Below are 24,268 nucleotides of genomic sequence, written 5' to 3'. Positions count from 1 at the left end.
AATTGCCATAGGATTCACCAGAGAATAAAACAAAGATCTTCTTGTTTGAAATACTGACAAAAAAAAGTTCCTATTGATACGTATTACAACGAAAACGTGGCACCTCTTGCTTATTAACAATAGACTGTAACAATATGCTTACAAATATATATATATATATAGAAAAGCGTAGACGATAAGCTAACATTAGAGGACTTAGCTAAGCAAGTTAGCTAGCTTAATGATTTATTAAGTAGTACAGTAAAAACGTAACATGCACACAATCACTGTTGCACTCTGCTGCTCTGTCGTGCAGGGACTGAACTGCTGAGAAAATCAAAAGTAGGTTTCAACAGCACTCAGTTAGCAAACAGTCCAGTTTGTGCCAGAGTGCACTCCTTTACTACGAGGGCCTTTTACCAATGCATTCAAAGTCTCTTCCTGAATCCGTTTAGACATCAAGAGTCATTTAATACCAAGCACAAAAAAAGACTAGCTCCAAGATGTGTACCAAAGCCTCACTTGTTCTGACTCGTTGCGTTCAGTTTAATAATGGTGAGATCATCTAGAAGTACAAAAAAATTACCCAAAGATGTTGGGTTATACTGTCTCGTTACTAAAAGTTAATCCAGCCAACAAAAACCTGAAATTATCAGTGGCCATGGTAGAAGGTGAGTAAGTGCAGTTACATAGTTTCACCTTCAACCAATTACGGCTAGGGTACAAACTAAGAGAGAGAATGCCAAGGTCTGTTGTGGTGTGGTAAACCAGAGCAGATGGCATCCATGTCCTATTGTCGAATTGTTTTGTTTTGTTTGATCAGTTCTTAGGACTTAGCATTGGACATCTAAGGAATATAGTATTCATCTACTTTATTCATAAAGTGAAGGCTAACTCGCATACAATGTGCTGTATGTATTAGTGTTGTCACAATACCAACATTTTGGTTTCGTTACCGATACCAAGTCAAGAATTGCGATTCCGATTATTTTTCGTGGTCTCTTCTTTATACTTGAGTTTATGTGATTTCTTTGATAGTTAACTTTATATTTTATTAACATGTAATAGTAGGCTACAGTAATATAAATAATTATTGACCAAATGTACATTGCAGATGTTAGCCACATTGGTAAGTTAGCTAAAAAGATAGCCATATTAGACAGTTATCATTGCCATTATTTGCCTCGTCAAACTACGAAAACGTTTGTTTGTCACAAAATAAATTACACTTGTTTGACTTAGATTTGAGGGCATGGGCTTGAGCATGATGTAATTATGTTATCTATCACAGTTTTCTCACATGCTCTGGCAGCTAGCGCGTGCACGAGAGAGGGGAGGCACTTAGAGCGTGCTTGAGAGGGGAGGGACTGCAGGCACGGCTGCAGTGCAGGGAGTGGGAAGCAGAGCGCTGAATACACACGGCTCTTATTAAAACGGCGCTTTCTCACCGGAGTACTTTTCCCCGTCATTCTTACCGATACTAATGAAACGAAGGAATCGTAACGTTTTTAACGGCAGGGTATCGCGGTACCTTTCAAGTATCGGTACACCATGCAACACTAGTATGTATCTCGATTGGTAAATATTGCTTCTGTATTAATTTACTTTTCAAAAATAACACGTATTATTATGGTCGGATACCATGCTTCAGGGAACCCTCCCTTCCATTGCATGACATCATGTCCTGCTCCACCCATAGTTATGGTTAATGTTAGGGAAATAATTGTCCGAGACTCCTAGATATGACGTGCATGACCAACCCTGACGTCTGTTATCTCCTTTAAGGAGATAGGCTGCTTCAGCCATAATGTTGTTTTTCCCATTCTATGACCGGGCAACCCTAGGTCACAGATGGTTTATTGTTGTGGGTACACTGGAACACTTCCTTCTCGGTGTTTGTGGACTCCAAGGTGTGAAATCTTCGAGGCCATAAGTGTCAGACGCAAGTAACTCAGTGTTCCCAACTGTTTAGGCTATCTTCTCAAATATGTTGATTACTCTCTGTGAAACCAGTTAAATGGGCTAACGAGAGAGAGGCACTCCAGAATTGACATGGCAACTCTCCCGTGCAGTCAGACCGTGGCTGCTGTGACTTGTTTTGTGAATTCTCCGGCCGTAACTCCAAATAAACCATCAGTGTTTGACATCAAAGCTCCTGCTCTTCCCGTGTCTCCTTCATGAGTCGGTGACTCCCACTGCATTGCTACACAGAAGTTTCCCCCACAGTTAACAACAAAGTGACTTAGGGCTGAACTGAGGATAATATGATTGTGGTTTTGGTAAAATAAGAGACTTTGTACTGGACTCACCCTGAAGCGGGAGAAGTCGGAATAGGAGGCATCGTAAGTCTTGTGGTGGGCTTCCACGAGACTGGAGATGATGCGGGCCTGCTCCTCGTTTAGACGTGGCCTCATCGCCTCACGGGCTGCTTCCTCCTCTTTCCTCTTCATTATCATGTCCTTCTTCCTCTGAACCTCCTCGTCTGTCAGGATGACTGCAATCCAGATGAAACAGAGGATATATTTAATATCTCTAGCTAAGAACAGTAAAAAGAAAAACACACAATTTCACAAATACTGATATTGAATGTGCCAAAAGAAAAGTTCAAAGAAAAAGAAAATAATTCCCGCAGTCATGTCAATACAAACATTGCAAAACTTTTTTTAAAGTATTTTTTTATCTTTAATGAAAGAACCAAAAGACAGCTGCAAACAAGTCTTGCATCAAGAGGTAACTCTATTAACACCCCGTGTATCACAAGGTTGTAACTGATCTTCTCATTGTGTCTAATCCAGTGAAAGTAAACACATCCACAGGTCCACACACGTGGTGTCACACGGTGTAGCTCTCCTTATACTATCTGCATATCAATGGTGTTAAGCACAGGAAAAAACCAACGGTCATAATTGTTACTTGAGGAGTGTCACCCCTAGTTTCCTAGCGCCGCGGTTTTGGTCCGGCCTCCTCCAGCGTCATACCCTACCGGGCACGTTTCACGAGCGTTTCAGAAGCATTACGGAAGCGGAGCGTCGTGCATGCCGGATCGCAGTTCTTGTTGATTTGGGCATATTTCCTGGACATTTGTACTTCTACAAGAAAGTAAGTAGGCTACGTAGTTAAATGGTTTATTTTTGTGTCTGTTTAAATCGTGTTTATTGTTGTTATTTCCTATTTTGATGTGTTGTAGACTACAGACATAATTAATAATAATTGTAATAGTCCAGTTAAAAGCAACATGAATCAAAGATGGGTTGCTGTATTTTAGTGGTAAAAAAAAATGCATTCATCATCATAATTATTCTATATAATTTACACACAGTGCCTGTAAACCGAAGGAGAACGCTGGCCTTTATTCTCCTACTGGAAAGACTACAGAGGAGGGATTGGGGGAGGAGAAGGAACCGGTTTTGGGGGGTGGGCCGGATGCTGTCACCGTTCCACTTCCTGCCCGACATTACCTTACGGCTGCGTCGCGTCGAAAAATAGACTTCAATCCTATTTCCAGCGGAGCCCAACGGCGAGACGCTTCTGTGACGCTTCTGAGCCGTAACGCGGCGCGTCTGGTGGAATAGCACCCATTGACTAGAGTGGCCGCGATCCTTGTGGACGCCGCAGCGCAGCCGCAACGCGCCCGTAACACGACGCAGACGGACCCAGTGGAAACTAGGGGTAAGCGTGCAGGAACGAAGGAGAATCTGTCGTTGTGTGAAAGAGGATAGTAATACAACTGCATAAAGATAAAAATAAAACGTTTTCTCATGATATGCCTTTCGGTTTGTAATCGGGGTGGGAATCATCAGGCTCCCCACGATACGATACTATCACGATACTTAAGCCACGATACGATAGTATTGCGATTCTACGATATGCTAAGTATTGCGATACAATATATTGCAATATTGCAAATCACATGGGTCATATATCCATGTCCGTCTTCCCTTCCTGGTGAAAAAATGTATTTGCAATATGAACAGTGTTGGGACTAACGCGTTACTGTAACGCCGTTATTTTTGGCAGTAACTAGTACTCTAACGCATTACTTTTTAAATTCAGTAACTCAGTTACCGTTACTACATGGTGCGTTACTCCGTTACTACGTTTTTTTATATAGTCAAAAGCCAGGCGAACAGAGATGAGAACTGTACTTAAGTACAGTACTTGAGTAAATGTACTTAGATACTTCCTGTGTCACGTGCGGAGACGGGCGTGTTTGTGTTGTTTACTAACAAAGACTATCATGGCGGCGGCGGAGCTCAAGTCTAGTTTCTCCACCTGGAGATATTCTCACTATTTGACTTTTGTCGAGCACAAAGAAAAGAACGTTTTAGTTAAATGTAAGTTGTGTCCTGGCGGGTCAAAGAGCCTATCTACTGCCCAAACCAGTAATTCAAATCTCTTAAAACATCTGCAAAAACAACATGCTGGGACGAAGCTAGTAGCTAAGACCACAGAGACTCAGCCGACGCCACTCCACCTCCACCTAAGCAACAGCGGCTGGATTTTAACCAAGGGACTGCTAGCCAGGGAAAAGTCGATAAAGCCATTGCACGGTATGTTGTAGAACACATGCAGGCTATTGCTACAGTGGAGTCACCCGCTTTCAGGGAGCTAGTTAGCATGATAGCATGTCCGGGCGGCACACGGCATATGGGACGGAAAACGTTTTCCAACTACCTGGAGAAAGAATATGCAAAAATGGAAAGCCAGCTAATATCGATGCAATCCAGATTGCATATAAGGCATGTCAAGTTGATCAACAGATTGTATTATTCTCCAATGCAATAACAGTACTGAAATGAAGGCTATAAGGGCATTAATGGGAGCCCTTTTTTTAAGTAACGATAACGTTTTCACAGTAACGCATTACTTTTTGTGTAAGTGATTAGTAAAGTAACTGAGTTACTTTTGAAATGAAGTAACTAGTTACTGGTTTTCAGTAACTAGCACAACACTGAATATGAATAGTTTATGTAAATAACCCACATTTTTGTGTTATTTGAACCTGAAAAGGAGATGCTATGCTGTATTGATTATTTCCCCCACCCCTAGTTTGTAATGTATTATATGTATTGTGCATCAGGCTAATATCATCTTACAATTTCAGCTTATTGTCTTCTCTCCAAGGTGTTTTACAATTACAGGGTGGTATTTTAAAATGTTATGCTTTTTCGGGGGGTTATTTAATTTTGTAGTTCCCTTAAAAAGGCCCTATTATTCTTTTGAAGTGTGTTGTATAGGAATGTGTGCATGTAAATGGGCTGTAAATGGGCTGCAAAGGGTACAATCCCCAAAGTTCCCTCCAGAGGGAGTTTCTCTTCAAATACCATTATATCTTTTATTGCCCTTATTTTTGGGGACAATATACTGTCCAAGAAAAGTTGAGATCGCCTAGTTTTGACCAACACTGAAGGAAGAAATTGGATGTGTTACCTTGAAAACACTCAGTTTTAAAGATGGGTTGTGGATTTAACAAAAAATAAGTGCTACTTGTCAGCAGTTAAACAAGCTTTCAGAACTAAGTGAAGGAGCTGTAATGTAAGCTCCAAATATTTTCATCCATGAACTATACATCTCCTGAGCTTGGCACGCAGGAGAGGCTGTCTTCTGCTTTTTCATACGGCTGATGCGGCGGGTGTTGGATGTTTATGTGCCTTTTGCCTTATTCATGCTGCAGGAGCGGAGACTGCAGGCGGAGAGGAACGCTGAGATGAAGCGTTGGGGAATTCCTGGGTTTGCATGCCACTTCAACATGCCTGAAAGAATTACATTACTTTGTGATCTTATATTCACAACACTCATTATTCATTATGGATCAGAACAGATTTGCATCTACCTCTATTTGATATGAAACCCAATGCACTCCAAGACAAAGAATGATTAGTATAAGAGTTGTTATACCTTTTAAATAACAAATAAATTAGATTTAAGTGGCATTTTAGTATGAGCCAACCACTGCCTCACAGTAAAATGCTGTTATTGGGAAGAGTGCAGGATGTGCTCTGTAGCCTTATGGATCATTGTTGCAGTAAAATAACAGAAGGGAGTAGGGGAGAACTGAAAACCTCGGCACCTGTGCTGTGAAAATATAGTGTGAATGACAGAAAGACTGTTGCCAAGCCGTGTTAGATAAGGCTATGCTATGAACTGAGTACTGAAAATCCAGCTTGAAGGCCATTAGTGGAGATACTGATTTAGACTAGGGATGGGAACGATTAATCGAATATTCGAAATTATTCAGGTGTGAGAATATGAGTTATGAATATTTTTATTGTAATTTTATTTTATTTTTTTTATTTTTTTGGGAGGGGTGCCTAAGTTGATTACATATTATCAAATGGAATAATTCAATGTATACGATAGTGCCACAGCTAAATGTGTTAGGTGACTAAAGGTGTGTTTTGCTCCGCTCACCGGTCCCTCACAGCGGGCAGAGCTGCAGGTGCTGATCTCTCTCTCTCTCGCGTCCGGTTATACTTCACTCGCGTTTAAGTTCAATACATTTGACAAATTCGACTTGGTTTCTATACTTATTTGAACATGTATTTATTTATTTTTCTAAATTAGGTTATGTACATTTCGGTTAATCGGTTAACCGTTTTTCTGGGGGTCGAATATTCAAATATACATTTGCTTTCAAATTCCCATCCCTAATTTAGACACAGTAGCAACTGCACCTCTGCCTATTGATTTATTCAGGGAAGATACACCTAGCATCACTCTGGTTCCTCACAACAATAAGCAAATCGGCTAACCCTATCCCCACAACTAAGCTTCCAACTTGTATCTTGTTTTGTTTTTTTAAAGTGATACAAAACTAACATTTGAAAATACTAGAAACTAAAACAAAGTCACGAGGCTGTGAGGCGAACTATTGACAACGTTAAATGTTATCGACATCTGCAATCTCAGGCACTTGTAGGCATCCACCTTGTGAAGACATGTAAACGCTTGAAAATTGAATGACGTATTTTATGTTGTAAGAGAGAAAATAAATAATCAAAAGCTCCTAAACTGATGTAACCATAGACCTTTTTTTAGACACCTCAAAACCTCAACATAAGTGAACAGAAGTGCAAACATGCTAACTAATTTCTGTGGTTGAGAACTCGATGAAGTTTATAATAATTGTATCGAGTTATCCTCCCAAATAACCACCATTTTTATAATAAACGAAAATGAAATCACCAAAAGAAAAAAAAGCTAAACCTTTAGCAAACTACACCACATGACTTCGACATCACTACCTAACTTGTATCTTCATGTTTGGGAAGTCAAAGAAGTAATAATTGGAAATGACTATAAATCTAAAAATATTGGTGATGTTTAATGTCCCCAACACATCTGCAGTCTCATTTAGGCACCTGTTAGCAAAGGCCTTTTTGTAGAAATGTAAAGGCCTCAAAATCCAAGAGTGTGAGGTATTTTAATGTCATACACTGTATAAAAAAACTCTTAAAACACATACTTGATTTCAGGCACCTTACAAAAACGTCAAGACAAGAGAACCGGTGCAAACATGCCGACTCATTCCCTGGTTTGAGTACTCATTCTTGCAGCAATCTATCGGCTTTCTAAAATGACTCACTCAGTGTTGAATCTCTAGAGCTCTTTTTCTAGATCAGTTGTGGAAAGGCTATTTTCAATAGTCAGGCAGAATGCCAAAACCCTAACCCAACGCACAATTCCTGCAGAACAATATTTTTCTTTTAGAGACGCCTCTGAGCAACGGACTAAATGACCAAACATCTGGATGTGTGGTGCGGAGAGGCTACGCATGGTGTGAAACAGGAAGCGCTGAATCAAGCCATGCCTGAAGACATTTTTATAAAAATGAAAAACAGGCAGTTCTAATGTTCCATGTATGGATGTGACATATGTAATGAAGTTAAAAAAACTTAATGTGTAACAATTATTTTAAGGCTTCTATGTAAAAAAGAACTTAAATGGAAACACATTTCATAACGGTCATTGTTTTAATGGAGATGTTATATTCTAAATGTCAACAATAACTGCCTATAATGCTCATTACAAAAGAACAAACACACACTACATTTTCAAATACCCTTTTCAGGTACATTTTTATCTATCATTTATATCAGAACACGATGTTTCTCTAAACCCAGATAAACAGTGTTATGCCATCAGTGTTTGATGTTGCTGACGACAACAGGAACACATTGCAGGCTTCCCAGTACTCACACAGGAAACTGTGCAGAGCAAACATCACAAAACAAACTGTTCGGTTATATACGCAGAGCAAATATGTACCACTAAACAAAAGGAGATGCACCATATTTGCAAAACCATATTTCATATTTTGATTGAGTAAATTGCTCACAGGCTTTTGTCTTCAGTATATTGTGACACCCTAAAATTAGCACACAAAGAACAAAGAATAAAGGAAACATTTGCAATAAAATAACAGTAAATGTATTTTACGATGAGTATCCTTTTCCTCCTGGCCTGCGGGAGTAATGTACTGACCCCTGGATACCTCCGCTCGTATTATCCTTTTGACTCTTTGACACAGTGACCGATTACCCATGAAGCGCTCAACTGTGCAGACAGACACCATGACTGCCAAAGAGAGACAGGCCCGGAGCCATGAGGTGACGGCAAGCACATCAATGTGGCTCCATCAAATTTGTAGGCATGACATTTACAGTTTTTATATGATAACTTGTTCATGTAGGCTAAATGCAGGATAATATTTGTATACGCTATTTTTGTTGGGCTGCTGTAGTAACGTCTTCTAAATCTGCGTTTTATTTGTTGAACTTATTTAATGTCTTAATTTGTTAAAGCAAAAACATTGTTTTTTCAGGCACTGTCACTAAGCACAAATATTTATATCCAAGTGCAAAAAAACTCAAAAACAATTGTAATACAACAAATAATTGGGTAATGCAAGTAATCACCTGGGGATGTTTAATGGTGATATTAATATTATTTCACAATTGTTATTCTGTTTTTGTGTGTATTACAAAATGCATGGCATTTTACAATAGTTATCTTTAAAGGATGTTTTTTTAATGATTCAATTATATAAGACAAAAGACAAAAACATCTTGACTTCAGTAGCACTACTATTTACCAAACGTTACAGTTAGATTCCTATCCATTATCTTAACATTGTTTTTGTATATACTGTATATAGCAGTCTCATTTATAAAACATTTTACTTTAAAAAAAAAATAGCAAAACGGTATTATTTGTAATAGCTGTTTATAGATTTATTGAGTGATAGAGATATTCAAAATTATATTTGTAATAACCCTTGACTCTAATATGACAATACACATTTTTTTTTGAACCTGGCTTTAAACTTGTCATAGAACAAAAATGATTGCCTTGACAATATAGAAGATTATATGAAATACACCAAATAAATACATACTTTTCAGTTACTGATCATTTAAGGGGCCAATGTAATGGCATAAAAGACTCTAAAGTAAATAATGCTAACTTAATACTAACTTAATACTAAATACTGCTTGTTTTCCTGGAAGCTGTAAACATCTATATTTAAAGAGGATTTACAGTGATTGTACCCTGGATTGAAACCACCGAGGCTGCTTTACATAACCACTAATGTGCCGACGCAGACGCCACCAACGACAACAACAGTTGTTGGCTTAAAAAGGCAACTGAATGACTGCTAAACTAACCAAAGGATTTACTTGGCTTTCATCTCATTTAAACCACCGTCATTAATTAGGCTCTGGCTGCCATCCAATGTCCAAGTCCAGCCAGGAGCCTCCAAGGACTCCTTGTGGTGAAGACATCCAAGGATGGAGCACGAAGCCCCATTGCGAATAGGCACAGTTTTTGGTCAAGTTTGGCAAGGGCCATCAAAGCAAGCTATTCTAAGGGCGAGAACGTGATTGAACCAGTCAGTGCCCGGCCAAGTTTGAGCCTCATTAAGGCGGCAGTCCACATAAAAAAACAACAGACCATAAAAAGGAACATGTTGACCACCCCACAGCGCTTGGCAAACACACCGCAGTTTGCCAAAAGAACGTTTTCTGTTCAGAAAGTGACTGTTTGAATGCTGTGATGTGGTTAGGAAAGAAAGACAGAAAGAAAGAAAGGCAAACAGAGAGGGTGGGGGTTGCACTGATAATGCCAGAGACACTGACATGGAAGGAAAGGCCCTGCAGTGGAGGTTCACAGCGGGCTTACTCATTAGACAGCCAAGCGACCAGTTAAACACAATGCATGCTACTCAGATTTGGTGTGATATATGTCAAGCTGGATTTGGTGCAGGGCCAATATGACTGCACTGCTGGCCTGGGACAGTGATGTTCCATGAGGTGAATTCAGGTCAGTCAGGCATCAGGGCACATGCCGAGTGCAAACATAGCTACCAACAGCTCACAATGGCACTGTGCATGGAGGCAGGAAGATGTGGGATATAAACCCATTTGGGAACACTTAGTTGCGTCTACATAGCAATTTAAATAACATGTTTTTATGTGGGCTGTAGTTAACCACTTTTCTGGTTAGGTAAAACGTTTTTTTTCCTTTAATCAACACTCACAGTGTGGTTTATTTCAAATTAAAAACAAGGATCCAACAGCTTAAGGTAAGTTAGTTTAATGACGTTTTTAATGCCACTCATAACACCATTTTACACACATTTTTGTCAATGCAAGAGGGACTTTTTTTAATTTGTATAAATATTGTCTACCTTTCCGTCTGCCCTGAATCTTATGTATTTTTGCCTTTACAGTATTTATTTTATGCATTGTAAGGTGACCTTGGGTGTCTTTAAAAAAGGCACCTTAAAAAAATATGTATTATAACTATTCTGCTTTTTAAGGTTTCCTCTTTCCTGTAGTGTGTTATATAGGTTTGTTGTGCATATAGATGGTCTGCAAAGGCTAAAATCCCTAAATTGCCTCCAGAGAGAGTTTCTCTGACTCCATTGGACTCCTTTGTTTACTGTGACAAAATTACATAATTATGTAACACGCGCACTTCTATTGGCTAGCACTCCAACACATTGCTTCAGCACATGGAGTATGAGAAAAAGAAAGCACTTTTTGAACATTAGAGCATGTCAACATGTCACAGTAGAGGCACAAAATACAAACATAAACCTGAACAATTAGCATAATAGAGCCCATTTAAAGTTATATTTTTGAAATCGTACATTGAAACATCAGAAAAAGGGCTTAATAAAATCCTACTTCTTGTGTCTAAGCAATTACTTTTAAAGAATAGATTTATACCAATTTGATTTATGAATGTCTTTTGAGACTTCTTAAGGATCTGCAGGAACCCTGAAAGACTAAAAGGCACACAATAATTAAATATCAATCAGCTCATCGCACAAAACTATATAGACTGACCTTTTTTTTGTGTATGCTCTGCATATAGGTTCACCCCTTTTTAGACATGTCAACCTAACTATAAATAAAGCATCTTGAGCTTATGGTAATGGAGGTGTAAAGGTTGTCAAAGAGACAGAATACAAAAGAAACCGAGAGAGGATGGAGAATTTAAATTAGGGAGGCAAATGGAGGGCAGCACCGTAGGAGAAGATTTGGTACTGAAAGACACCGAGTGCGGGAATTCAATCATCAAAAGGCTGAAACATTTCAGAAACTCTCCCGTGATAATAATCCTGTTAAGAAAACCCTGAAAACAGACGAGCATGCAAATACATACATTCACACACGCGTGGAAATCTTTTCCTGGCATCTCCCTAACCTCTGTCAAACCATGACAGCACAGGGGTGTTTACTACGAGCTCAGCTGGCACAGCTCACAGAGGACACACACACACACACACACACACACACACACACACACACACACACACACACACACACACACACACACACACACACACACACACACACACACACACACACACACACACACACACACACACACACACACACACACACACACACACACACACACACACACACACACACACACACACACACACACACACACACACACACACACACACACACACACACACACACACACACACACACACACACACACACACACCTGATGTGTTGATGCTGCCAATATAAAGAGGGCAACATAAAGGCAGACAACCACTTACCCACAAAAACACAGGGGATCTGAATTATAATCAGTCCTCAATGACGCATTCAATGACATCTAAACAACGCATGAGTACATCTTGAAACATGATCCTTGTGACAATTGATCCTATCTTTCCAAGAACTCATCAGATATTATTTTAAAAAAGTGGTATTACCATACGTACATTCATCTGCAAGTGCCAATGGACACTGTCATTAAGCGTCACAGTACATGTCTCTAGGATAAAGGAAAAAGTCCCTTTTTATCACATTTGTCATTGTTGTTGACAATATTGATGAAATAAGTATATAGGACAAACATGTAAACATCCTCCTTTTTGTCTGTAGTCATATGATCATCTTACATGTTGTTGTCTTTGTTTGTTTTGTAGAATTTGCCTTTGATTCTGTGACCTTTATGAGTGCATCCATTATTAACTCCACATGCGGCTTAGTGTGCAGTGCACCCATGTATTTTTGTCTGTGTTTGGACCCAGCTCTAGTTAAAGATTCCTATTTTGCTCATTTTCAGGTTCATATTTGTATTTTGTGCCATTACTGTGACATATTCATGATTTAAAGTTTAGTGTGTGTGGGAGAGAAACTCCCTCTGGAGGGAAATGTGGGATCTTAGACTTTGCAGACCATTTACATGCACAACAATTTGTTTAACAAACAAGACTGTATAATTGGTTATGAGTCAACATCCCACCAATCAATGCTCAGTGCCACCTTCATCCTGGCATCAGCAGGCATTTTGATGTTTTTTTTGTGTAACACTTAAAATAAGGCAAGAATAGAAAATCAACCATGACATACTTAAACTGGATTCATTTATTTTAAATAGGAAAATAAACTGGGCAAATGCACAAGGCCACTTCACTTATCTTCTTGCGCCCACTATCCAAAGGCCATATATGTAAAAACTAGGAAATATTGGGCTGTGTGATTGTTCTTTTTTCAATATTCTCAAGCAGCTTTTAGAATACATATTTCTGGACAGAGGGATTCTGTACATTTATAATGGGGGAAAACTAATCAGAGAAATGAAAGCAAAGACATTAGAGTGTGCAGACATCAACACAGATTTGCCAGTACATTTCTAAAATAGACTTACATTTTCTTCCAATGAGTACTGATATGCACTGCAAAAACAATGACAACAGTATGATATTAATTAAAGTTATACCGCATGTGTCTGGTTATTTTCTGCCTGCCTGTTGCTCGTTGCAAAACATTTAACAAATGCAGCCTGTGGATCTGAAGTGCATGTTAACATTTTGACAGTGCACGTCACTCCAATTACGGACCGCAGGCAAACACATACCTGCGTTTTTCAGAAGACTCAATAATGTGAACAAACTATTTTATTGCCAAGCACTAATTGCTAGCATATCATCCAGCTTTCTCTTCAGTGCCCCCCTGGAGGGATTCTGCCCTTGCAGTTGGCATGAATGCAACATTCTTGTGTTGTTATTGCAGAAGGTCAGGTTTTGTACGGGCAATTCAGAATATGAAAAAAGCTGTTGCCTTGGAAGTTCTCTATGTGGGAAAAAAAAAAAATGGGCATTGGACAATTGGACAGTGTAGAAGCAGGAGAGCCGAGCAGCTGTGATACTCAGCTGTGAGTACAGTGGGTTTCCTTCACCCCACGGACATGATAACTAGCTGTCAGAAACAAAGAGACTGCTTTGTACTGACAAGTTGTTCTCATCCTGCTTGTTCTCCTGTTATATTTTCATTGCATGTGTCATGTGGCTATTTGTGGTCGACACAGTGAAAAGTAAAGCTGTGCCACCTCAGTGTTGTAGGTAGCTGGGTCGCTTTTCCAGGATCAAAGTGCATGGCCTTTATTTTGTTGGATCTTATGGGGGTGTCGGAGTGAGTGCTCTGTATTTTTTGTGGGATCTCTGCATGAGAGCAGGGTTTCCCTCACATAGGGCCCTTCTCACTTCGGTTAAATGGATTCCTTGCGTCCCTCACTTGCGTCGTTTCCCTGCGACTAGTCCCTCCCACCAGGGAAGCATGGAGAGACGCAAGGAAACCACGAGAAGCAGGGAAATGAGTTTTAAGAGCAATGGGACGTCCTTTCCTCCGGAGCGTCACGTGAAGCGACGTCCGTTTGTGATGACGCTGCACAGCTGATCGTCTGACAGCAGCTCTGTCCCCGTTATTTCCACACACCCCCCCGCCTCTGTTAGTACACATTTACTGACACAAACATTTGTATCAACTGTTGTAGATCCCAATACATTAAATAAAATAAGAACTAATTCTCAAAAAAGATAAACGCCATTCTTAAAATGTATTTAAACGAACATTAGTTGGATTAATATTGATTAGAGTGCACAATATAAATAAAATAATTGAGAAGAAAAAGAGATATGTTATCTATCAAAACCCAGTTAGATTAACGTTTGTGTGGATATATAGCACATTAATATTTTAATAGCACTTAATGACTGACTGAATGGAAATGACAATAAATGAAAATGTAAAACGAAAAAAGCGATCATGAAAATGTTTCCAAAAAATGAATAAAATGATTTTTGTCAACTTTGTTGTATCACATATTTGTGACTAAATGATATATTAATTGAAACAAAACACGGTATAAACCGAGGAGTGACTCTCGTGAGGTTCATGTTTCTTCACTCCGCTGGGAAACTGCTCTCATGTCAAGAAGCATGAGATCAGTGCATGCACTGCATCGTCCAATCAGTGAGCGATACACAGTAAGGGGGCGGGGCAAGTGTCTGAGGATTTCATCGAAGGATGGTCTGGTGGTTTCTCGATTATAGCTCCTCCATTATCGCTCCTCGCTCCTCCGGCAAAAATACGGCCATTGGGACGCTACTCAAGATGGCGCAGACAAATCAACTTCCGGTGAGACCGAGACCGAGGAGCGAGGAAATGAAAAATAAGAGAAGTGAGAAGGGCCCCTGGACTATACTTGGGCGGGCCGACCAGGTATATTAACGGCCGCCCAAGTATATTTTGCGACCCATTTAATTTAATTTGTTTTCGTCCGCGACCACGACACCATCTGCGATCGATTAACTTGTGGACAATGATCCCTCGCTCTACGCCTCCTGTACCCAGTCCCGGACTGGCCATCGGGAGGACCGGGGGTTTTCCCGATGGCCTGGCCTGTTAAGTGGCCTGCCTCACTCAGGGTGACTGGCTGTCTACATGATGTGGCCTGCCGACATGGCCACTGTCATACAGATCATAAATCAAAGCCCTTGATTGGTCTCTGTGTGTCATTCAAGCTCAGGATAACCTCAGCTCAGGTGAGGTAAAGCACTCTCTGAGTGTTTAGATAGTTAACTTAGTCTAAGTTCTCAGTGGGTCTTAAATGTTTTGGTCACCATTTATCTAAACACATATTTCCATTTGAGCGGTAGTGATTAGTAAAATATGCATGAATAAAAAAAATAAAAAAGTTAAGTAGGTGAAAAAAGGTAAGATAAACTTTTACAACTTGTTGAGAGCTAAAACTAGTCTTTGCTGCTGCCTCAAAGAGGAGCAGGGGGAGAGGAGGGAGACAGGAGAGGCTGGTTAAGGAGCACAGACACACTCACAACTATAAATGAACCAACAATAAATAAATAAACAAGTTTCAGTGTTTTTTCATATTGGAAATGGTATGTTATTGGTTATGGCCTTGATTTTATGATTATTGAAATGTATAAAGTTCTGTTTCATATAGGTGTTCTCATAGATCTAGTCTCTTTATTTTCCCCTGAAAGTGCACCACATTGATGCATTTAACTCCAACATTTAACAAAAAAATCCTACCGGGGTGCATGCCCCCGGACCCCCCTAGAGGATTTGAGGTCCACCCCCACTTAAAATCACATGGATAGGTTCCTAAATACATTTACCATTTTTTTTTAAAAATAGTAACCCACGTCCATATGTTTATTTGTTGGTAGTAGATTTAAACTATAGGGCTATCACTATGGACTCTGCCTGTACCTGTTCGCTCTGCCATCGCGTGATATTGTATAGAAGTCTATGAAACAATGACCCTACTGGTCACTAGATTTATAACCTAAGTAAACATTATCCAAATGAGTGTATGGTCTCAATTTTTAGCATCACGTTTTCCTTAATAGACCGTTGCATAATGATTTAGTAAATTATGGTCCCATTTGGAATACATGAGATGATAAAGCAAGGTATGTTTAGGGCCTTGCTTATGTGTTGTCCTGTTTGGGTGTAGTTTGTGTGTTCATCTTCTTCTAACTTTAACCGTTATCAGTTTGGTTTTGGTTCATAAAAGTTAATCGGTTACTTTTTTGGTCACCTTAAAAGATCAATTTTAGCGTTCTATTGGCTTCACCCGTTCTTGTCACTTTGAACTGCTAAAACAAAGATGGTGACGGCCAAATTGCCAAGCCCTCGAAACGGTAGTCCACAAGCCAATGGGTGATGTGATAGTGATAGAAAGACAGCCATTGTTGAACAGGACCTAACCCCCCCTGGCTTCCTTCCTTCCTCCCTTCCCACTCTCTCATTCCACTCTTGTTGTCTACTTCTTGTCACGGTTAAGCTGATACTCTACTGTTGGTGCTACTTCCTACTGGTTTGTTTAAAATTCATTTGCACATTTGTAACAATGTTATGAAGAAAAACGGTGCTTCCTCACTGTTTGACATATAAATCTGTGACGCAGAGCGGATAAAGTATAAACTACCAGATAATGATAATTTGCTTGCAGAATGAAGATTTATCTTAGAATCAGTTGTGACACGATGTGTCATTTCGTGTTAACATGGGATCGAGCTGATGTCTCAATCTCCCTTCACAAACCCCTGTCGACTTGTATTACATCGTGGAACTGAATAACAAAGAAGTAAGAGCAGACTCTCGTCAAACAGCCTTTCAAACATAAAACCATGCTCTTTACATCAATTTAAGATAAATAACTACTTTGATTAATGCCATCTACACCACATTAATAATGAAACCCCATCTGGCAGAATTAAGTAAATTAACTTTAATTAATTTATCCCGCGCCTGACTTTGCCATATGGCACATCCTGCCTTTTTGTGTGTATATCCATTATTGTTTCAAATCGGATCAATTTGCACCCGACCATTGCTTCTATTGGCTGCTGCTCTCCCTGAATTTCTTTAAGTATTAGATTAAATGCAGGAAGCCAGTGTACTGCCTACACCAGCCAACCTGACACTTATCTCTCCAGGCGGTTGGTACATCTAAAAATGCATATATTGATTTTTTCAGTACTAAAACGGAGTAAAAAAAAGAACATTAAGATGATATAATCAATGTATGTTAGGTGTAATTGTAGAATGATTATAAAAAGCAACAATACAAAATAACAGCAAAAAAACAGGACTAAAATAAATTATTAATATTTCAGATTTAGGGTTGATTTCAATAATGCATTGATCTAAAAACTGGATTCAAGCTTTTTTTTCTTTTTTCTCCACTGTCCTAATTGGACCCTGACATGTTAAAACTGGGGCGGTGAGGGGTGGTTTAGGTGAGCGAGACACAACAGCTCATTAAATTAGACTGTAGGGGGCCGTCCTCTAACTGGCTCTATGAGTAATGTAAAAATGGCACTGCTAAAAAAAATACAGTCTGGGCTAGTGCACAAAAATAATAAAGAGTTAACTGTATTTCATGCAGCGATGGCTGCGGACTCAAGGAAAGCAGGGGTCCTGAAGCATCAGGAGGGGCTTTAGATGCCTAACATCAAAGCAATGTCAAGATGAGGACAAGATGTTACATATTTCCACCTAATAATTCATTTTTTAACTACTTTATACGAGATTATGTAGTAATTACATCTGGTTAGAAGTCCTTTAATGTAAACGTTTTTTTAAAGGGGCCCTGTTTAGCTTTTTATGTGGTTTCCCTTTCCTGTAGTGTGTCATATAGTTTTCTGTGCATGTAAATGGTCTGCAAAGGCTAAAATCCCAAAGTTCCCTCCAGAGGGAGTTTCTCTCTCACACACTCCCCCCCCCCCCTGCCTGAAACGCCTCCATTGTTCCTTTGTTTACTTCAGCAACATAGTGACATCACTATGTAACAGTCACACATGTATTGGCTGGTGCTCCAACACATTGTGCATCATAGGCTAAGAGGCGTGACACATGTTAGCGGTTGACCAATCAAAACAGAGAGTGAAAAGAGGTGCTGCAGCACAGGCAGAATGAGAAAATTAAGAACTTTTTGAACATTAAAGCATGGAAACATGTCACAGTAGAATGACAAAATACAAATATGGACCTTAAAATGTGTATAATGTGTCTTTAGATGACTGAATCTGATTCAACCTACATAGTTCTAGGTCTGTGTCAAGTTTTGTCGTTTGTATCAAGAGGGCAAAGTGCAACTACATTACAAAAACATTTAATAAATGCAATTGTAATGTCTAAGGTGAGGAAAAGTGTACTCACACTCCTTCATCATGCCAATGTCGACGCAGCGTTTGAGGCGGCAGGCCTGGCAGTGACGTCGGTTGTCCTTGGTGATGGTGCAGGTCCCATTGAATGGACAGGTGAAGGAGGCTTTACGCTTCATGCTGCGCCTATAGGAGACAGAATCCATAACTCATTTGAAAGCTTTATTCTCTGTTGTGGTACGAATATAACACTCAGAGAACACAGAAAGCAACAAAGGACTCTCCTCTCAGGGACGTAGCACCCACCTGAAGAATCCCTTGCAGCCCTCGCACGTCATGGCGTTAAAGTGGAAGCCAGTGGCCTTGTCGCCACACACGCCGCAGATCCGCGGGGCGTTGCGGTCGAACTCGTCCGGTCCGACCACCGACGTCGTCACCGTCATGGGCTCCATCACTGCAGAGAAAGAAAGAAAAGAGAGGAGACATCAGAGCCTGTTCACACTCCCGCCTTGCTCCTTTAGCAGAAAGCACATTCCTCATCTTTTATATTTTATCTTTCCGCATCAATGATTTTCACCAACCTCGCCCCAAAGCTTCAAAATCAGTTCTGCTCGTGTGTTGTGTGGGAGTTTTTGACGGGGAGGTGTGTGTTTTCTCTCTTCTTATACAAACAGGTGTCAGGCTATTAGCATATTCAGCATTGACAGCCACACTCTCGCAGCTATTGGCTAATAGCTGCACACACACACACACACACACACACACACACACACACACACACACACACACACACACACACACACACACACACACACACACACACACACACACACACACACACACACACACACACACACACACACACACACACACACACACACACACACACAACCACACACACACACACACACACACACACACACACACACACACACACACACACACACACACACACACCACACACACACACACCACACACACACACACACACACACACACACACACAACACACACACACACACACACACACACACACACACACACAGTATTATTAATGATGGGGAAATTACACTGGTAATGGGAATGATGGAGCTTTTTCTGCCAAAGGCTGAGAAATGACTTTTACGTTTAATACTGCCAAGTTGAGATTTGTCGTTTTTTTCCACACTCACACCATCTGGCTGTCCGTTATGAAATAAACAGCAGTAGGGTAACACACACCGATTGCAAGCAAACTCATCCATATCAATGTGTACAGAAAGATCCTCTGAAGTCAGATTGGAGTGATGATGTTGCTCCGGACCAGGTTAGCCGCTCAGCATAAGTTAACATGGAGATCTAGACCGCTAAGAAGAAAACCAGCGTTGTAGGACCGGAAACCCAGAGTTTTCCCTGAAGTTAGCTCGCTAAGCGAAAAACCCGCTTCATCGTACAGGCCTCTGGGCTAGACAAACAATACAGAGATATGCTATGTGTGAGAGAGGGAGAGGTCATGTGAGGAGAAGACAAAGAGGGGAGGTGGTGCATAAAACAAACTTGGGCCCGATCACGTGACTGCAGAATATAGCCTGAGGGGGGGTGGGGGTGCAATGAAGTAGCACTCAGGATGGTGTCAAACAAGGACAAAGAGATAGGAGGGAATGTCGCGGCGGAGTGTCGGATGGTGGGAGAGAAATAATGAAAGAGGAGAGGGATGGAAGGCAAACACAAGCTGAGTCCATTAGCTCTCATTACATGTTGGCTAGCGGAAGCTTCAGCACCAGTTGAGCCATGAGCTGCTGCTGGCTGTGAAGCATCAGTCCCATTACCCAGAATGCCCTGCATAGAGAGAGCTAGACACGCACTAACACACACTTCAATGCAGGTGGAGTATCACATTAATGCATCTTGACCACATTTGCCGTGGTTTTTTGAGTGTGTAATGGTGTGCAGATGGTTCACATGCTCATTAGGGCTGGAAAATGAATTTGAATTTAATCACAATATATGGATTATGGGAAGCATATCAATCGTATTAGGTTGACTTTATAAAAACACATTTGTTTAGTACAGATCCGAAAAGAAAATAAATCACACCACGATGAAATATGTCTTACAATGATAAAAGGAATAACGATGCAAAAATGATAACGCCCTCCAATAATGTGAATCATTTCTCAATTGCAATTTTCGTCTAAATAAAAGTGAAAAGATTAAAAATGTTCCCCAATCATGTGTTCCTAATGCAAAGAAAGAGGGCTTGTCTCATTCACAAAACAAAAGAGTGATTTTGTGTCAGAGTGCGAGTTGAGGAGCGCATTGACAGACAACAACAACAAGACACACACCATTAATCCTTGCGTCACAAAAACAAGTGAATAATGAAAAAGACGGAGAGGGGGAAATTGAGAGGCGACGTGTCGAACATCCAAACAAATCTACAAAAACAATTCCATTAGTGACGCTAATTAACAGCATTCTGTAATTAATGTCTGGTGTTATTTGTCCTCTAATCACTCCATTTATCTCACTTGTTTCTCATTTGTAACACTGCCTTGGTAATTAGCATGAATTAGTCATCATGATCAGTTGGAAGAGAATAGGTGTCAGACTTTAGCTGCAAAATTCAATCTCTGTCTACCAAAACAACCCGTGTTGTTTTTACTCATGAGTACATTAGTTTTTATATCTGCCAATCAACATATCTCTTCTGCAATCAGCATAATCTTCATTTGTGGCACTGCCAGTTTTCTAATGTATTTTACTGTATTATACTGAATTGTGTTGGACTGTTGTGTTTGTTGAAGCATTGTGTAGACAACATTAGTCCATTAATGTTGCAAAAACCTTCCTATTGGGACTACAGATGAACCTTATTAGCTATTGGTTTATTTACAACGAGGGTGATCTTCATCACCATTTTTCTCTTTTAGAGGCAGCAGTCTGTGAAAAACTCATGAGTTTTTAATTTCACAAAAAGAGAAGAGATGTTTGATTGTTATTTTATTTTGTGAATCAGTTAATTAATTGTCGTGTGTAAAATGCTTTATAAAGAATGAGAGAGAGACAGAGGAATGAAAATAAAGCGTATGCAATACAGATAAGAAGAAATTGCCTAGTTAATGGTTATAATTAACATTTAGATTATTTTGTGTAAGATTGTTAGCGATATAACAGTAGTACACTATTAACATAGATGAAATGATACATTTTTTCAGGAGATGCAACTAGAGAAAAATGGGCACCAATTACAAAGATTGTCATCAATGCTTCACTAATCAAATGTTGTGGATCACTTGTTCAATTTAAATGTTTATTTGGATGCTTGGGTACCAGACCAGTTAATATGACATGCAAGCCAACAGGACAAATTACAGTGAGAGAAACAAGACAAGCAATTTTGCTGAACAAAACAGGCCTCAGACATTTATAATGGATTCTTCACAGATCCATTTTCATTCACAATGCATGAGTAGACACCGGAAAAATGATTTACTAAGCGAGTTACACGTCTAAGGTCATGTCTGTGTGTGTGGAAGACACCAAGATATTCTTTAAGCACATACACAAGTTCATATTGATTGTAGAATTACTAATACATGTTCCCTCTTGGCATAAACCAGTGTTTCTCAAAGTGGGGGGCGCGCCCCCCCCTGGGGGGGCAGAGGCATGCCAGGGGGGCAGGGGGGGGAACGAGAGACCAGGAGGAAAAATGGATATGAACATTTGGAAAATTATTGATTCAAAAATAATATGATACAGTACAGTACAAGTACGTCTGGGTCTCTGTGTTTCATTCAAGCTCGGCTCTGTGTGTGTGTGGAACGAGCCATTTTGTGTGCGAGCGAGAGAGAGAGAGAGTCACTGTTCTATTTTTTTAAAGGAATGCTCACGTTCATATTGATGTATTTTAATAAATGTTAACTTGGTCCATTACGTGACTATTTGTGTTGGGGGGCCCGACTTTTTTTTTTCTCCAAACAGAAAAGGTTTGAGAACCACTGGCATAAACAAAGCACAATCAGGAAGAGTTGGCAAGCATAATAGAAAGTAATAATACATTGTTTTCTTGTTTATGCAAGCTTGCTTCATGGTTTGCAAAGAATAAACAAACAACGTTTATTCTAGTCAAGTATACCTTTAAGTACATAGTTGTAATAGTTGTCTGATTTAGTGACTTGTTAGCAACCGCTGTTTTATGACACATAGGCTTTGGACAATCATGAGGGGCTAGTATTTTGTATTTAATGTTGTAGAAGAAAAAGACAAAAACATCTCTGAAGTTCTCTCACATCCTTTTGTCAGGCTGCTAACCAAAAAAGCATTCAAAAGCATTCCTGCACCATTCACTTATCTGGTTAAAGAAGTACATCAGTTATATCCTTTTTTAAATGTAACCAGTTGCACATTTTTAAACATCTTCACTAAGTAAAAACCTATATACTGCGCAACAGTGCAGTTTATCAAATTTTGATGACGCTTTTTACCAAAGTACAATAAGTGCATTCAACAATAAATATTGTTTATAAAAAGCAAGAATCCTGCAGGTGCTTTTAATAAGCTAAACCACTTTGAGTGCTACCGGTTTGGATTTAACTAAGCCAAACATTTTAAGTGCTACTTTAAATATGTGTAGACTTTGTGCTGTCCTTAAATCAATGACACACACACACACACACACACACACACACACACACACACACACACACACACACACACACACACACACCACACACACACACACACACACACACCACACACACACACACACACACACACACACACACACACACACACACACACACACACACACACACCACACACACACACCACACACACACACACACACACACACACACACACACACACACACACACACACACACACACACACACACACACACATCCACACACACACACACACACACACACACACACACACACACTTCATTCCGATATACGGCCACATCAGGAACTTAGTATGTATTATTGTAGTTATTTAAAATATACACAACTAAAAGGTCATACAAGAGCATGATTAAAGTGTACAGGACATATAAGATTTATTTTCTGAAAGTACCTAAAGCATACGTTTTACAGACTTGCCCTTGGGTCATGTTTACCCAGCTGACTGTCCTAGGATGGCTACAAAGTAGAACTGTGTTGTTGTTTTTGTCAAGCTAGCCCACTGTTGTTCCCCCCGTTACAGCCTTGTAACTTTCGATCACTCACTGCACCACCAGTCCTTGCTGGTGACACAATAACAAATCCAATGCTACGTCAATAGTGTTGCAAAACACAGAAAAAGTTTTTTTTGCAAACTTTCAGAGTTGAAACAACTGTGGTGAAACGAAATCCAAGTGATTCATTTTCACCTGAAAGTGGGTCCTAAGAGTGTACATCTGCAGAATAGTATAAATAAGTCAAATGTATGGGCTCAGAACAGTCTCATAATACACACATGCACACAGAAGGATTCACACTTGTATTTCCGGATCCACACTTGTGTTTTTCAATGCACACACAAATGTGTTCCGTTTCATATACATGTAAATACAATCCAAATACAGAAAAAAGTTTTACACATGTATCCACATGTATCCTCACATATTTGTTTTCCGTTTAAAACCTCTGAACCTTCAAACACAAACAGCTTTCTGTGCATGGATCGCTGTGCATTCGTGTGTGGGTTTTTTGAGACTCCCCTGACGCTCACCCGATTCGTACTTGTAATTTTTTCTATCTATAGCCAATCAGATGTCTCCTTCATTCTAAGCCAATCACATGAGCGCGCCCCCACGAGGGTATGATTTATTGCGTTCATGACACTTCATATACGCATTTTGCGCAGTCCGGTCAG

General features: G+C 39.9%; 1 protein-coding gene across 5 annotated transcripts in view; it reads right to left on the bottom strand.

The window, feature by feature from the left end:
- Positions 1-24,268, bottom strand: part of LOC117532823 (vitamin D3 receptor A) — a 112,648-nt gene that overhangs the window by 31,449 nt on the left and 56,931 nt on the right. For 3 of the 5 annotated variants that reach the window (XM_034196346.1, XM_034196350.1, XM_034196349.1), the window contains exons 2-4: positions 18,737-18,884; positions 18,486-18,616; positions 2,289-2,473 (exon numbers count right to left, since the gene is read on the bottom strand). In XM_034196346.1, the coding sequence (XP_034052237.1) occupies positions 2,289-2,473; positions 18,486-18,616; positions 18,737-18,884 (464 nt within the window). Of the gene's footprint in view, positions 1-2,288; positions 2,474-18,485; positions 18,617-18,736; positions 18,885-19,011; positions 19,034-19,651; positions 19,686-24,268 lie in introns of those variants that run through there. The other 2 variants (XM_034196348.1, XM_034196351.1) reach the window with 2 other exon arrangements.

The sequence above is a fragment of the Gymnodraco acuticeps genome, unplaced genomic scaffold (genome assembly GCF_902827175.1).
Source record: "Gymnodraco acuticeps unplaced genomic scaffold, fGymAcu1.1, whole genome shotgun sequence".
Taxonomy (NCBI): Eukaryota; Metazoa; Chordata; class Actinopteri; order Perciformes; family Bathydraconidae; genus Gymnodraco; species Gymnodraco acuticeps.
The sequence above is the reverse complement of the archived record's forward strand: the minus strand, read 5'-3'. Positions and strand labels throughout refer to the sequence as shown.